Genomic DNA, 16,010 nt, shown 5'->3' on the forward strand with positions numbered 1-16,010 from the left:
CTAAAAGATGCGTTTTGGTTTTGCCTCCCTGGGATTTCTTGGTTTCGTTTTAATAAAAGGATTCACCTCTCCTCTCTGTTGTCAACATCCTGATGGGAATGTCTGTGATAGTTCTTCCGAAACAATCTTCCCTCAAGTCATCCAAGCGGCATAATATCAACTCAGTCCAGCTAGACTTACCCTGTAGGAAACTAGCTTGAGCAGAGTGATCCACAGGATAGAGGCATTTCTAACACTCAGGTGCCTTAATGACAGTGGCCTGAAGAAATGATTTATGAGTTCTGATAACCTTGAGCATTTTGTTGCTTTCATTCCTTTTAAATTTTTTAAAAAATATTTTATTTGAGACAGAGACAGAGGAAGAGACAAAGAGAAAGAACAAATGGGGGCTGGAGAGATGGCTTAGCGGTTAAGCGCTTGCCTGTGAAGCCTAAGGACCCCGGTTCAAGGCTTGATTCCCCAGGACCCACGTTAGCCAGATGCACAAGGGGGCGCACACGTCTGGAGTTTGTTTGCAGTGGCTGGAGGCCCTGGCACACCCATTCTCTATCTGTCTATCTGCCTCTTTCTGTCTGTTGTTCTCAAATAAATAAATAAATAAAAATGAAAATGTTTAAAAAAAAAAGAAAAGAAAGAACAAATGGGCGCACCAGGGCCTCCAGCCACAGCAAATGAACTCCAGATGCATGTGCCCCATTGTGCATCTGGCTTACGTGGATCCTGGGGAATTGAACTGGAGTCCTTAGGCTTCACAGGCAAACGCCTTAACCACTAAGCCATTACCCCAGCCCATAAATTTTTATTTATGTGTGTGTGTGTGTGTGTGTGTGTGTGTGTTGCTGAAAATGAGTATCAGATTCATTTGGCACTTTTTTATTTCCAGTTCTATGTGGGTAGCTTGGGAATTGAATCCAGGCCAGCAGGCTCTGCAAGTAAGTACCTTCTAACCACTAAGCCATCTTGCTTGCCCCCATCCCTCTCTTTTTTAAAGCCTGATCATTTAATTCTACTTATCTGTCCATGCAATGATTTTGTCCTTTGCAACCAGATATTCGTAACATAAGAGGAGCTGGGATTAGACTTGAGTTGTAGGCAACACATCCTCCAGTATTGGGAGGTATTCAGAATTATTGAGCTGTGAGGGGGACAAAACAAAATGCCCCAGCCTGGCAAAGCAGCAGACAGGGCATGCGGCACCGTGGAGCCCTTTCTTGTATCACTCGCTATTATTTGACCAGAGAGGATGTGATTCTTGTAGCATCTATCACAATTGGATTATAAGAGCAATGCCCAGCCTGTGTAACGGTATCTTTTCTTGTTTCTGACTGCCTGGAATAATGTAAAAGGAGAGTCAGTAAAGCAAATCCAAAGTCATGTTGCCTTTTTTTGGGGGGGGGGACACAAAATAAAGGGCACTTTTATGACCTAGCAGAGAGCCTCTCGCAGGACTTGCAATGGGGCTGAGTTTTCTAAATGTCAAAGATGGTCAGTGCACATTGCTGAAGTCATGCCTTTGTGGAGTTTGGCACTGGGAGATAGAGGAGGAATCCAAGACTCTAAAACACTGGTGCAAACAGCCTATGACCTTCCCTGGTGGAGAAAGCTCACTATGTTCTGTAGGCCTCAGGCCTGCTTTGCTGGGAGGGGCCGTCAATTCTGTCCAAGCAGGGAAGCTGAGCGGGGGAAGAATGTTGGACCCATACGGAACTGCAGAGCCGGAGGGCTCTCTGTGCAGATGGGTATTTGTGGTGTCTGATCCAGCAGATGCACTTACCAGGCATGCTGCCCTCCCTCGGCCAGCTCCAGCAGCTGGCTGGCGCTAGCAGTTGATTGAGTTGGCTAATGAAACTTGGACCGATGCTAGCCCACATGAATTGGGACTTATGGGATCCGAATCCCTGGGTTTCCTGTGGAGGAAAGGAATAAACACTTTCTGAAGACGGGATGCTGGCTTGGATTTGTTTTGTGCCTCCTTCCCATAAATACCACTGACCATGGCCTCCAGTGAACCCAGCCTGTCTTTTGCCCTTGCTTTGAAGAAAGTCTAGATCAGGAATGCTGGGCGGAGTTGCTGCCCAGAGGGAAGGGAGGACAGGGGGAGGAAGCCCAGTGTTAACATTTAATCCTCGGAAATCAAATGGGAATGGTTATCATGACACTCATCAGGCTGTGCAAGAGGCAAGAGTGCACGGTGTAGGGTGGCCCTAAAATCTCGAAAGGAACCACTAAAGTCTTACTTGAGTTGTATAGTCATTAGAATAAAGGAAAACGCAAGTACCCCAAATAGTGCCCGGCCCGGTGTGGTGGTGCACGCCTTTAATCCTAGCACTTGGGGGGCACAGGTAGGGGGGTCACAGTGAGTTCAAGGCTACCCTGAGACTAGATAGTGAATTCCAGGTCAGCCTGGGCTAGAGTGAGACTCTACCTTGAAAAACAAAAACAAAAAACAAAACAAAAGAAAAAAAAAATCCTGACTTTAAGTCCTGGTAGTTCCAGATAAAACTCTAGCACCTCAGCTTGAGTTATTCATCTGAAGCCTAATTCTGGAAGGACATTCTTCTTGCCCTCGAGGGAGAACTCTGGTATGCTAGGACCAGTGCAGTATGAACATTTCTTTTGTGTTTTCAAAAGGATGTGTGGTCATTTTCCAGGGCGTGTTGCTTCATACTGTCAACTCAACAGGACCCAGGATCACCTGGGAGACCTAGTATGCCGGCGAGATGTTAACTTGTTTAGGTTGAAGTGGGAGACTTAACTATGGGTAGCACCACCATTCCAAGGGCTGGGGTCCTGGACTGTATAAAAAGGAGAGAGCTGGGCTGGGGAGATGGCTTAGAGGTTAAGGCACTTGCCTATAAAGCCAGAAAACCCAGGTTCAATTCGCCAGGACCCACGTAAGCCAGATGCACAAGGTGGCGCATGCACCTGGAGTTTGCAGTGGCTGGAGGTCCTGGAGTACCCCATTCTTTTAATCTTTCTTTCTCTCTCTGCCTTTATTTCTCAAATATATATATATATATATATACATATATATATATATGTATATACATATATATATGTGTGTGTATATATATATATGTATGTATATACATACATACATATATATATATATATATATATATATATATATATATATATATATGAAGGAGAGAGCTGGCTGAGCACCAATATTCATCACTCCCTGCTTCCTCACTGAGGACCGGATGTGAGCAGCTGCTTTTAGCTCCTGGCTCTGTGCCTTCTCCGCCATGATGGACTGTGACCTCAAGCTGTAAGCTTAAGGAAACTTCCAAGTTGCTTCTGGTCAAAGTTTTGGACACAGCACGTAACTATTGCACAGGGCAATTGGGTCCTGGAGGAAGGAAACTACTCAGTCCTTTCGAGGAATCTCGGATGAAAACTTAAGAGCTAATGCAAGTGTCAGGTCTGAGAGTTACATGATATGCACACCATGGGTCCATTAGAAAAATAATGATATTTTGGCATTTATTCATGTCATTAGAAGCCTAGTGGAGCCCTAAAACTATATCGCTACTTTATTGGTGGTCATTGGAAAAGACCTCCACACTGGCTCACTAGCTGGTGTAGTAATGTTCACTATGGCATTTGTGTATATATGTATATATGTGTCTATCTATCTATATCTATATCTATATCTATCTATATCTATATATCTATATCTATATCTATATCTATATCTATATCTATATCTATATCTATATCTATATCTATATCTATATCTATCTATACACATATAAACCTTTTTTAAGTGAGAGCTGGAAATATGGCTTAGTGGTTAAGGTACTTGTCTGTGAAGTGTAAGGACCCAGATTCAATTCCCCAGAACCCACACAAGCCCGATGCACAAGGTGGTGCATGCATCTGGGATTCATTTGCAGTGGCTAGAGGCCCTGGTGTGCCCAGTCTGTCTCTCTCACTCTCTGTCAAATAAATAACATATAAAAAAAAAGATGTGTCAGGTGTGGTGAGACACACCTTTAATCCCAGCAATCAGGAGGCAGAGGCAGGAAGATCACTGTGAGTTTGAGGACACCCTGAGACTCTATAGTGAATTCCAGGTCAGCTTGGACTAGAGTGAAACCCTAAAAACCAAAAAACAGAAACAAACAAACAAACAAAAAAAGCTAGCAAAATCCAATTGAGCAACTGCCTTAAAATAGAAAAATCAACAGTGGTATCACATCTTTGGAGGATGCTTTAGAAATTAATGCCTTTATCAAGGCTCTTTCTGGTAATAAATCCTATGAAAACACCATTTCCTGGGCTGGTGGTTAAGGCACTTGCCTGCGAAGCCCAAGGACCTATGTTCCACTCTCCAGATCCTATATAAGACAGATGCACAAAGGTGAGGTAAGCACAAGGTCACACATGCCCACTAGGTGGCACAAGCATTTGGAGTTCGATTGCAGTGGCTGAGGCCCTGGTGTGCCAATTCTGTGTCCCTCTCATTCTCTAAAAACCAACCAACCAAACAAACAAACAAAAACAGCCACGATTTTCTATTTGGTACAAAATGAGATGCATCTTGGAAAAGGACAGGGAATTAATCAGGTGGTATTTCCAATTCTGGCTCTTTGTTAGGTGTTGGCTCCTTTGTTCCAGTCCCTGAGCTAATCTGCATCTCCTGGTTTCATCCGACATTCTGAGGAACCATGAAGGGATAACAACTTTCCTTTATTGGTCAAGCTTATGTATCCTTCTCTTCAAACCTCAACTCCCTGAGCCTGAGGTAGGGTTTCACTCAACCTGATTTTTTTTTAAATTTTATGTTCATTTTTATTTATTTATTTGAGAGTGACAGAGACAGAGAGAGAAAGAGGCAGAGAGAGAGAGAGAGAGAGAGAGAGAGAGAGAGAGGGAGAGAGAGAGAGAGAGAGAGAGGGAGAGGGAGGGAGAATGGGGATGCTACAGGGCTTCCAGCCACCGCAAACAAACTCCAGACACGTGCGCCCCCTAGTCCATCTGGCTAACGTGGGTCCTGGGGAATCAAGCCTCGAACTGGGGTCCTCGGGCTTCACAGGCAAGTGCTTAACTGCTAAGCCATCTCTCCAGCCCACTCAACCTGATTTTTTATGTCAATGATACCCCATCAACAGGGCCTAAAGTGCAAAAAGGAGTGGCTACTTCAGCCGTGGGAAACAGACGTGTCTTTCACAGGGTGATGGATCCCAGTGCCCAGGAGTGAGGTTTCTTAAAAGTGTCCCATACTCTGGTCCATGTAGAGATGTTTCTTGCAAAGTGAAGACCTGGCCATTCCTTAGCACTTCCATCTCCAAAACCCAAAGTAAAATAACGGCTGGATTTTGCTGGTTCTACCGCTGCCAGATGCTGACTTGCTACCCGGCTTCTTACCCCTAGACTGGAAGCATAAAGGGAATTTAACCAACTCATCCTCTCAAGAGGAAATATGGCCACTGCTACTGGAAGGGAGCTGGGACTACAAATAAAGCCAGGCGACCCCCTGGGGCATCTTCTTGGCTTCAGCACTACCAAGGGCTCAGACTCCCTAGGGATAAAAGGTCTGGGCACCGCAGTAAGCGGAGAATGCCAGCCAGCTGAAGTGCCAGCCTGAGGCAGGTGAACACACGGCAGAGGTGGACCATCTCCAATGCCAGCTGCAGCGCTCGGAGCTTTGCAGTGCCGAGGAAGCGGCAACGGCCTGTCTTCCTCGTGGCCGTGTCTTTCGTCTGCTTCCTTCCAGTCTCGTATACAGGGCATCCCTGAGACCACTTCCACTCTTACTGTTTGCAGAGTAACTGAGGCAGGATGAGCGATCCCAAGGGAAGAATGAACTCGGATCTGGATTCATGAGGAGGACACGACTGGACCCAGGGTTTCATTCATGCTACACCCGTGCTCTACCACTGAGCTCGATCGCCAACCAGTGCTCTTTAAAAAAGTTATTTGTGGGGCTGGAGAGAGATGGCTTAGCGGTTAAGCGCTTGCCTGTGAAGCCTAAGGACCCTGGTTCGAGGCTCGGTTCCCCAGGTCCCACGTTAGCCAGATGCACAAGGGGGCGCACGCGTCTGGAGTTCGTTTGCAGAGGCTGGAAGCCTGGCGTGCCCATTCTCTCTCTCTCCCTCTACCTGTCTTTCTCTCTGTGTCTGTCGCTCTCAAATTAAAAAAAAAAGTTATTTGTGGATGTGTGTCTGTGTGTGTATGGGTCTGCCAGGGGCTCTTGCCTCTGCAAATGAATTGTAGCCATTTTGCTTCTGGCTTTATGTGGGCATTGGGGGATTGAACCCAGGACAGCAGGCTTCACAAACAAGTACCTTTAACCACTGAGCAATCTCCCCAGACCCCTCATTGTTTGAGTAGCCCAGGCTGACCTCAGACTCAGCAGTCCTACCTCACCTGTTCATCAGCATTTTTTTGTCAATTTTTTTTTCTTTTTCGAAGTATGGTCTCACTGTAGTCCAGGCTGACCTGGAATTCACTATGTCATCTCAGGGTGGCCTTGAACTTATGGTGATCCTCCCACCTCTGTCTCCTAAGTGCTGGAATTAAAGGCATGCACCACCCTGCCCAGCTTTTTTACTTCTTTTCATTAAAAAAAAATTTTTTTTTGTTTATTTATTTGAGAGCGACAGAGAAAGACGGGGGTGGAGGGGAGACAGAATGGGCGTGCCAGGGCTTCCAGCCACTGCAAATGAACTCCAGACGTGTGCACCCCCTTGTGCATCTGGCTAACGTGGGTCCTGGGGAATCGAGCCTCGAACCAGTATCCTTAGGCTTCTCAGGCAAGTGCTTAACCGCTAAGCCATCTCTCCAGCCCTTCTTTTCATTTTTTAATGAGAGAGAGAGAGAAGTGGCACACCAGGGCCTCCAGCCACTGCACTTTAACTCCAGATGTGTGTACCACCTTGTGCGCATGTGCAGCCTTGTGGACTTGCATTACTTTGTGTGTCTGGCTTTTGTAGGATCTGGAGTCAAACACAGGTCCTTAGGCTTCGTGGGAAAGCACCTTAACCACTAAGCCATCTCTCCAATCCACTCCCCCCCCCCCCATTTTGAGATTGTTAACTGGGCTGGTCTAGAAATTTTGGACTCCTGTCTTAGCCTCCCAAATAAGTGGGATTGATTAAGAGGCCTCTCCCTTCAAGCCTGACAAGTTACCTTTCTGACAAAGTTAACTCCAATGAGGTTCTTGTCATTTGCAACCTGTTCTGGTTGGTTTAACCACAGATGAAGTTGGTATGGGGCCCAAGACTGGAAGCAGAGGATATGGATCCCAAGTGATGCCACCCATCACCCACCGTGCCCCACTCAAAGAACACCTTAGGAGACCAGCCCCATGCTGGCAGAAGCAGGTCCCTGGGTATGACTCCTTTATTTAATGCATAATGGTTTCATGGATACACCGGAGTGGGAGTGAGCTGTTGCATTTCTGCTGAGATCACACATGACCTGGTGATGGACTCAGGCCAGACAGCTCGCCTCCGAGCCGTCTCCACACCAGTCTTAGGGGCTTGTTTGCAGGATCAGAAAATCTGGAAGCCATTTGGGGTACTAGGCAAGACCAGAGGTGGGATCCAGAAAGCTCTCCGATCTGTTCCCCAACCTGGGCACAGCTGGGCCCAGATGTTGAAAGGGGAGTGTGTGGTAGGGGTGGTTGTGTTCCCCAAAAAACCCTTTGGCTTAGCTCCTGCCTCTGCTTCAGTCTGGAGACTCGGAATCCGTGAGGGTGTTGGGCACCCAGTGTATGCTGCCCACATGCTGCTTGCTCTGCTTGGAATATGGGCACCCCTTTTGCTTAACTGTTAGTTAACCTTATTATGTCAGGCTGGGTCATCCCTCACTCAGGAAAGCCTTCCCTGACCTCTTAGGTAACGGGCCCTGGCATATCATACATGCTTCTAGTTCCCCACTTGGTAAAGTTGACGATGCTATCTATATTTTTCCTGACTACTGCATTAGTCTGTCTCCCCTAGAAGTTCCCTTCATTGGCACAGGGATATCTGCTCTTCTTGCCATTACCTCTTGAGCCTAGAAAGCATCAATAATTCAGAGGCCTGGTGAGTAAGTAAATCTGAGGAGTTGACTGTGGAGGCTTATGTATCTGTACGGAGGAGAGGGGGGATGCTGTGTAGAATGAGAGTACAGAGGTCCTCCAAAGGCATTCAGAAATTTAAAATCTACTGAAGTTACCATTCAGCTGAAGAAAACATGTCTCCAGACCACACGTGAAGACTTACTGTCCTGGGACTCTTCTGATAATAACAGTAAACGAGTGTGTGAGGAACTCACAACTCCCAACCAAGCATGGCGGGGCAGGGTTGCTGAATGGGTCTCCTTTTCAGTCTTGTGTTACATTGTTGTTTGGTTTTTGTTTTTCGAGGTAGGGTCTCACTCTGGCTCAGGCTGACCTGGAATTAACTCTGTAGTCTCAGGGTGGCCTCGATCTCATGGCCACTCTCCTACCTCTGCCTCCCGAGTGTTGGGATTAAAGGCAGGCGCCACCACGCCTGGCTTGTGTTACATTTTGAAGGGCAAGTTCTCTCGCTGGCTAGTTCCTCTTCCCTTTCCCACCCGCCTCCCAGTGCTGGGCATGGAGCAAGCTTCAGGAATTGGTTAATCTAGGCAACCTGCACTGGACACCCACCTGCCCTTAGGGTGGAGATGAGCCACACAGTACCTTTCTGCTTGAGGCTCAGTGGGATAGAATGGACAGGACCTCAGGGTGGCTATGACGTCAGACGGGTACTGTAGCCTCAATATGTGAAAAGGGGCCATGGAACCTTGCTCAGCAAGGAGCCAGAGGTTTCAGCAGAACATGAGATATTTTTTCCTCCAGCGATGATGGCAGGGCCAAAGCCAGATACAGCAGTCTCAAACGTTTGCCTGGATGGTTACCCAAGGCAGGGCTAATGTGGTGGGCAGAAGGGAGCTTCTGAGGTTGGAATAGGAGTCGTGCAAGGTAGCACGCTGCCAGTGTTTCAGAGATGAGCTGGCTTTAGGTCGGTGCCTCCTAAGCTCAATTTGGCTTCTATCTCACTGTGGGTCACACACTGTGACCATCTGACAGATGGGCTGGGGCTGGGCCACTTCCCACAGCAGGCACAGAGCTGGGTCTAGGCCTCCAAAGAGCCTCTTCAGATATTCTCTCCTAAAAGTCAGCCCTAGGAAGGAAATGCAGGAGGTGATTTCTCAGCAAGTCCTGCAGACCAGCTAAGGAGTCAGTACCCACTCCTTCCTCCTAGGACTCATTAAAAATTTTTTTGTGTGTGTATGTGCACACATGCGTGTGCCAGAGCCTCTTGCTACTGCAAAGGAGCGTGAGATATTTGCACCGCTTTCTGCGTCTGGCTTACACGGGTGACTGGGGAATTGAACCCAGGGCCGACAGGCTTTGCAGTCCAACGCTTTTAACTGCTGAGCCCCTCAGGACTCTTTTTTTTAAGAGCCGACTCTTTTCTGAAGCTCCTAGAAGAGAAATAGAGCTGAGGCCCTGGATGCCCATGTCCAAATCCCATCACCTCTCCTTCATCCTGACAAAGGATTCTCACCCTATGAATCGACTTGTGGGAGCCACACCACCCCCACTAAACCACAGGCAAACTGTGAAAGGAGAAACAAGAGCAGATGGGATATCTGTCTCCCTGACCACAACCATGGAGTCCAGAGCTGGCTCCACAACTGCTGCTGAGCTTATGACGTTTGGGTCACTGCTCATCTGTGCAATGGAAGGTTAACTCTCACCTTCCGTCTCAATCGTGGATACACATGGCCAGCACCCTTTCTCTTTCTCCCTCGTGCCCGGGTGCTGTGCAGGACCATGGCACCTTGGGACCCGCTGGCATCTTGGGGATCGCTTTCCTGCCCTGGACCTCTGGAGAAAGGTTGGCTGCCTCTTCTCATTTCTCAGGGGCACGATTCCCTTGGCGAACCTAAGCTGGGAAAGGTTCTGCTCTGTGTTAACTGACTAGGGCTGTTGGGGAGGGGGCGCAGAGCCCTGGTTTTAATAACTGTGAGAATGTGCTGGTTCGTGGGGGGCCCGGGTCTCCAGGTCTGCAAACCGCCCTTCCTGAGAAGTCTCTCGGGATGTTTCCAGAGATGCCTCTGACACTCCGTCCACGCTGCTTAGCAAGTCCTCAAACTCCCGCTGGCCACTGCTGCGCACGGCTGCCTCCAGGGCCTTCTGGCGCCGGTAGAAGTGGGAGAACTTGTTGAAGATGATGGTGATGGGGAGTGCCACCACCAGGATGCCCCCGAGGATACAGCCTGAGGCTGCCAGCTTGCCAGCCACTGTCTCTGGAACCACATCTCCGTAGCCCACAGTAGTCATGCTCACCGTGCCCCACCACCAGCAGGCTGGGATGGTGTCAAAGCCCACGTTCTCCTCCTCCGCGGTGTAGGCCACCCCAGAGAACACGGACACGCCCACGGCCAGGTACAGCAGTAAGATGCCCACTTCCCGGTAGCTGTGCTGGAGAGAGAATACAGAAACCCAGGTCAGCGCTAGCTGGGTTTATGGGCCTCGTACCCGAGCAAGTGGAGACATGGAGGGGAGGCTCAGAGAGTGAAGGGGGCACAGCCCAAAGTCACAACGTAAAGCTGATGCCAAGCCCCGCGTACCCTGACTACAATTATACAAGGCAATAACAACATTCCTTGGGATTCAACACAGGCCCCATTTCTGTTATACAGGGCACCTGCTTGGCCACACACGTTTCTTCTCACTGGTGGTTTTTAAGATTTAATTTATATTTATTTACTAGAGAGAGAGAAAGGGAGAGAGGGAGAGGGAAAGGGGGAGAGAGAGAAAGAGAGTGAATGAGAATGAGCACACCAGGGCCTCCAGCCACTGCAAATGAACTCCAGACGTGTGCACCCCCTTGTGCATCTGGCTAACGTGGGTCCTGGGGAATTGAACCTGGATCCTTTGTCTTTTCAGGCAAACACCTTAACTGCTAAGCCATCCCTCCAGCCCTTACTGATAGTTTTTGAGATTTAATCTTTATTTATTTATTTATTAGAGGGAGAGAGAGTGAGAATGAGTGCACCAGGACCTCTAGCCACTGCAAATGAACTCCAGACACATGTGCCACCATGTGCATCTGGCTTATGTGGGACCTGGAGAACCGAACTGGGGTCCTTAGGCTTCACAGGCATACACCTGAAGTGCTAAACCATCTCTCCATCCCAGATATATGTATATGTATATGTGTGTGTGTATATATATATATATTTAATTCTATTTATTTATTTACATGCAGAGAGAGACAGAGAAGAGAGAGACAGCACACACAAGCCAGGGCCTCTAGCCACTGCAAACAAATTCCAGATGCATGCGTCACTTTGTGCATCTGGCTTTACATGGGTACCAGGGAATCAAACTTGGGTTGTTAGGCTTTGCAGGCAAGCACCTTAACTACTGAGCCATCTCTCCAGCCCTTTAAATATTTTTGTTTTATTTTATTGTTTTATTTATTTGCAAGCAGAGAGAAAAGAGACAGAGAGAGAATGGGCACATCAGGGCCTCCAGCTGCTGCAGGTGAACTCCACATGCATGCACCACTTTGTGCATCTGGCTTTACATGGGTACTGGGGAATCAAACCCATTTTGTTAGGCTTTGCAGGCAATCTGTCCAGCCCTCCTGGTGGTTTTGATACTCTTGTTTTTGGTTTTTCGAGGTAGGGTCTCACTGTAGTGCAGGCTGACCTGGAATTCATTATGTAATCTCAGGGTGGCCTTGAACTCATGGTGATCCACCTACCTCTGCATCTTGAGTGCTGGGATTAAAGGCGTGCACTATCACGCCTGGCGATTTTGATACTCTTGCAAAACTGAGAGTCCCACAGTTTACATTTCCTGATGCAAATGATTCATTTCATATACTTTTGAGTGATCTAGTACATTTCTGGGAAGTACAGAAATACTGTCTGCCCCTCGAGGAAACTGAGAGCGTGTGAGTCTCCAGACCATCCGAAGAATGCATTTGTTTACGAATGCCAATGCTTTCTTTTCTGCTGAGGTCAACCCCTAAGGCAGTGGTTTTCAAAGAGGATGACCTCTATCTCCCACAGGACATGTGGAAATTTCTAGACATAGTTTTGGTCGTCATAGTGAGGACAGACCCGCTACTGGCTGGAATGATTAGCTCAAGTGCAGGGACATGGCTTCATGCACAGTCCCCCTCCCCCCAGGCTGAGACCTCTAGTCTATAGCAGGGCCTCTCAAGCTGAAATGTATGGAGGACAGGGGAGCTTGTTTGAAAGTAGGAACCTGGGGCTGGAGAAATGGCTTAGTGGTTAAGGCGTTTGCCTGCAAAGCCAAAGGACCCTGGTTCGATTCCCAGGACCCACGTAAGCACAAGGTGGCGCACGTGTCTGTAGTTTGTTAGCAGTGGCTGAAGGCCCTGGTGTGCCTCTTTCTGTTTCTCGCTCTCTGAAATAAATGAATTAAATTTTAAAAAAATTTAAGGTAGGAATCTATTAGGGTGTGGTGGTGCACACCTTTAATCCCAGCACTTATGAGGCAGAGGTAGGAGGATCACCATGAGTTCAAGGCCACCCTGAGACTACATAGTGTATTCCACGTCAGCCTGGGCTGGATTGAGACGCTAACTCAAAAAAACAAAACAAACAAAAAAGTAGGAACCCAATTACATACTGTACCTGCCCAGGGCCCTAGCATTCTGCCTGGGTCACTTGTAGGTGCCCAGTATCCCGGTTGCCCTGCTATGAAGACATGCAAGAGCCTTTACTAAGCCAAGGGTCGAAGGGACCCTTGAGTACCTTCTGGGGACCCCTCACAGGTCTGCAAAGGGCTTCAGTGGGAAGTCTAAAGTGCTGGAGTTGGGCACAGTTGGGTTATTCTCTGGGCTCTGCCACTTAACTGAGGGACCTTCCACGAGTCCTGTCACACCTCTTAGAGCCTCAGTTTCCACAGCTGCAAAGTAGTGATGACACTTGCTCCTACTTAAGCTCCTCTGTGCCCTCAGTCAAGTTTAGAAAAGAAAATAGCAAGGTCCAAGAGTTAATGTCTTCGGTATCCAGACCCACGCACCTCTTCGACAGCGTTCCCTGCATCCCCTTCTGTCCGTGTTGCCTCCTCCCTGTCTCCCTATCAGACCTTGGTACAAATTGTTCACGTTGCCTCCCTCCTCAGATCGGGCTCCTTTCAACCCCTGGGCTTACTAAAGTGCAGCCATGCTTACACAAGTCAACCCTGCAACCTCAGAATCTTCATGTAAAGGAAGAAAACAAAAACAGCATCTTCCAGAGGAGGCTGTCCTAGGGACTAATCTATAATGGATGTGAAATTGACTTAGAATACAGACTCTGTGCTCAGGAAGTGTTAGTTCCAGGCTATTCCTAGACCTGGCCAATTAAGGGTGACCTGTGACTACCTGTGTCTTCTGATAATGTGTGAAGAAAGACTCTGGTGAATAAGCCAGTTAACATTCTTCTTTGCCTGTTTTTGTGGTAAGTGTTATTTGATGTTTGATAGAGATATTAAGAGTAACCTTTTGAGCTGGAGAGATGGTTTAGTGGTCAAAGGCACTTGCTTGCAAAGCCTGATGGCATATATTTGGTTCCTCAGTACCCCCGTAAAGTCAGATGCACCAAATGGCGCATGTGTCTGGAGTTCCTTTGCCCCTTTCTTTCTTACAATTTTCAAAAAAAAGTTTATTTTTATTTATTTATTTGAGAGCGACAGACAGAGGGAGAAAGAGGCACAGAGAGAATGGGTGTGTCAGGGCCTCCAGCCACTGCAAAAGAACTCCAGACGCGTGTGCCTCCTTGTGCATCTGGCTAACGTGGGTCCTGGGGAATTGAGCTTCGAACCAGGGTCCTTAGGCTTCACAGGCAAGTGCTTAACCGCTAAGCCATCTCTCCAGCTCTCACAAATATTTTGTTGTTGTTGTTTATTCTTATTTACTTGAGAGTGACAGGGGGAGAGAGAGAGAGAGAGAGAGGCGGACAGGGGGAGAGAATGGGTGCGCCAGGGCCTCCAGCCACTATGAATGAACACCAGATGCATGCGCCACCTTGTACGTCTGGCTTATGTGGGTCCTGGAGAATCGAGCCTCGAACCAGGGTCCTTAGGCTTCACAGGCAAGCGTTTAACCGCTAAGCCATCTCTCCAGCCCTCACAAATATTTTTTAAAGTAACCTTTTCCTTCTTTCTTTCCTCCCTCCCTCCTTGCTTTCTCCCTCCCTTTCTCCCTCCCTTTCTCCCTCCCTCCCTCCCTCCCTCCCTCTCTTCCTTCCAGCAAAATCATGGCTCAATTTTTTTCCCAGGTAAATACAGGTAGCAAGGCTATTGGGAAGGTAGCTCAGACTGCACATGAATGTACACCTGGCATGAAGCCTTGTGGCCCGGGCCAACGAACGGCATCTCAGTTAAACGTGCACCTAGACATGGCAGGCTCACAGGTTCACATGCTAACTTGTCCCACCCGTACACTCGCCTCCCTCTGCCCCAACCCGGGGCCTCAAGCCATCCTACCTTGAGGGTGGCTCCCAGCGAGCGGAGCCCGGTGGAGTGACGCGCCAACTTGAGCACGCGGAAGATGCGCATGAGGCGGAACACCTGCACCACTTTGCCCAGGTCCCCGAGCTCCTCGCCGCTGCCACCCCCACCCCGGTCGCCCAGCGCAGCCCCGGCCAGCAGCGTGAGATAGAACGGCAGCACGGACACGATGTCGATGAGGTTGAGCGGGTGGCAGAAGAAGTTGCGCGTGCTGGGCGCCAGCAGCAGGCGCGACGACACCTCGAAGCTGAACCAGGCGATGCAGAAGTACTCCAGGCGGCGCAGCACCGGGTCGTCGCGCGCTTCCTCGGCGCTGCGTCCCGCCGCCACGGCGGCCACGGCGGCGGCCGCCTCTCGGGCCTGGTACTCGGGCAGGCTGTGGATGCACATGGCGGCGATGGAGGCGAGCACCACGCCGATGGAGACGCAGCTGAAGAGCTTGCTGGGCAGCGAGTAGCCCGGGTTCTCCATGGTGAGCCACAGGCGGCGGCGCAGGCGCCCGCAGCGGGCCGCGCCGTACCGGGCCAGCTCGCGCTGCACGTCGGAGATCTCGTCCGGGCACGGGTCCACGCTGCTCGGCGCGTCGCTGTCCTCGTCCCAGGCGCGCGGGCGCGCCACGCGCCGCTCCAGGTAGCGCGCGCGGCAGCACGCGGCCAGCGCGTTCTCGCCCAGCCCCCAGTAGTCGGCCTCCTGGCCGAAGGCGAAGACGCACAGCTCGTCCAGCACGTGCAGGTGGCCCGTGCGGTAGAAGTGCAGCAGGCCCAGGAAGAAGCCCGGGTGACGGTCGAAGTAGAACTCGCGCGCCGCCGCGTCGTAGTCGTCGCACAGGCGCCGCGCCTGCTCCTCGGACGCCGCGGCCTGCAGGCGACCCAGACGCGTGCCCGGAAAGCGAGCCAGGGCCTGCGCGCTCAGACGCCGCCGCACGCCGCCCACGTTCACGTGCAGCGCCTCGTCTCTCCGCCTCCACGGGATGCCCGCGCCCGGCCCCGGGGACTCGCTCACCATGGCTACAGCGTCCGGTCCTGCGCGCATCCGGAAGACTCGGGTGGGTTACGATCCACGCCCTCCACCGCCTTCACCACCACCTCCGCGCCACCCACCGGTCAGGGTGCTGGAGATAGGAGATGCACCTCGTATGCAGGAGGCGACTCAAGTGAGGCTTGGAGTTGACTGCGCCCTGTCCCCCGCCCCCACCCACCACTAGGCCGCTTTGGTCAGATCACTGATCCTGCTCGCGCTCGGTTGTTTCCTCCAGGGGACAACAAACGGGGAGCCCTTACCTTGAAGGACTACGAAAGTGATGGGAAGGCACGATGGCCTGGCATCTGCTGGGAGGTCATGTGGGATGTCTCCTTTCTCTGGACAAGGTTGGGCCTGGGAACACCATGGGATCCTTGACAGCCAGTGCTCTGGGTTTCGGTATCCTGTTTTGCGAATGGGGGCTGCAATGCTCGCCACCTAAAATCACAGGAAAATCAGGATGACTTGTGGTTCTCCAAGTGTGTTCTCT

General features: G+C 50.0%; 1 protein-coding gene across 3 annotated transcripts; it reads right to left on the reverse strand.

Annotated features, from left to right (window-relative positions):
• Positions 1-9,429: 9,429 nt before the first annotated feature.
• Positions 9,430-15,946, reverse strand: Kcns1 (potassium voltage-gated channel modifier subfamily S member 1). 3 transcript variants are annotated; one of them, XM_004669317.2, is made up of 3 exons: positions 15,781-15,946; positions 14,477-15,522; positions 9,430-10,447 (listed from the first exon to the last, which is right to left on the reverse strand). In XM_004669317.2, exons 2-3 carry the CDS (start codon positions 15,503-15,505, stop codon positions 9,980-9,982), a joined length of 1,497 nt encoding a protein of 498 aa, XP_004669374.1. In that variant the 5' UTR covers positions 15,506-15,522; positions 15,781-15,946; the 3' UTR covers positions 9,430-9,979. The 3 variants fall into 3 exon arrangements, with proteins under 3 accessions (XP_004669374.1, XP_045013190.1, XP_045013189.1); XM_045157255.1 differs by having other exon boundaries at positions 14,477-15,611; positions 15,781-15,916; XM_045157254.1 differs by having other exon boundaries at positions 14,477-15,630; positions 15,781-15,916.
• Between the last annotated feature and the right edge of the window lie 64 nt (positions 15,947-16,010).

This window comes from Jaculus jaculus, chromosome 8, assembly GCF_020740685.1.
Source record: "Jaculus jaculus isolate mJacJac1 chromosome 8, mJacJac1.mat.Y.cur, whole genome shotgun sequence".
NCBI classification, from domain to species: domain Eukaryota; kingdom Metazoa; phylum Chordata; class Mammalia; order Rodentia; family Dipodidae; genus Jaculus; species Jaculus jaculus.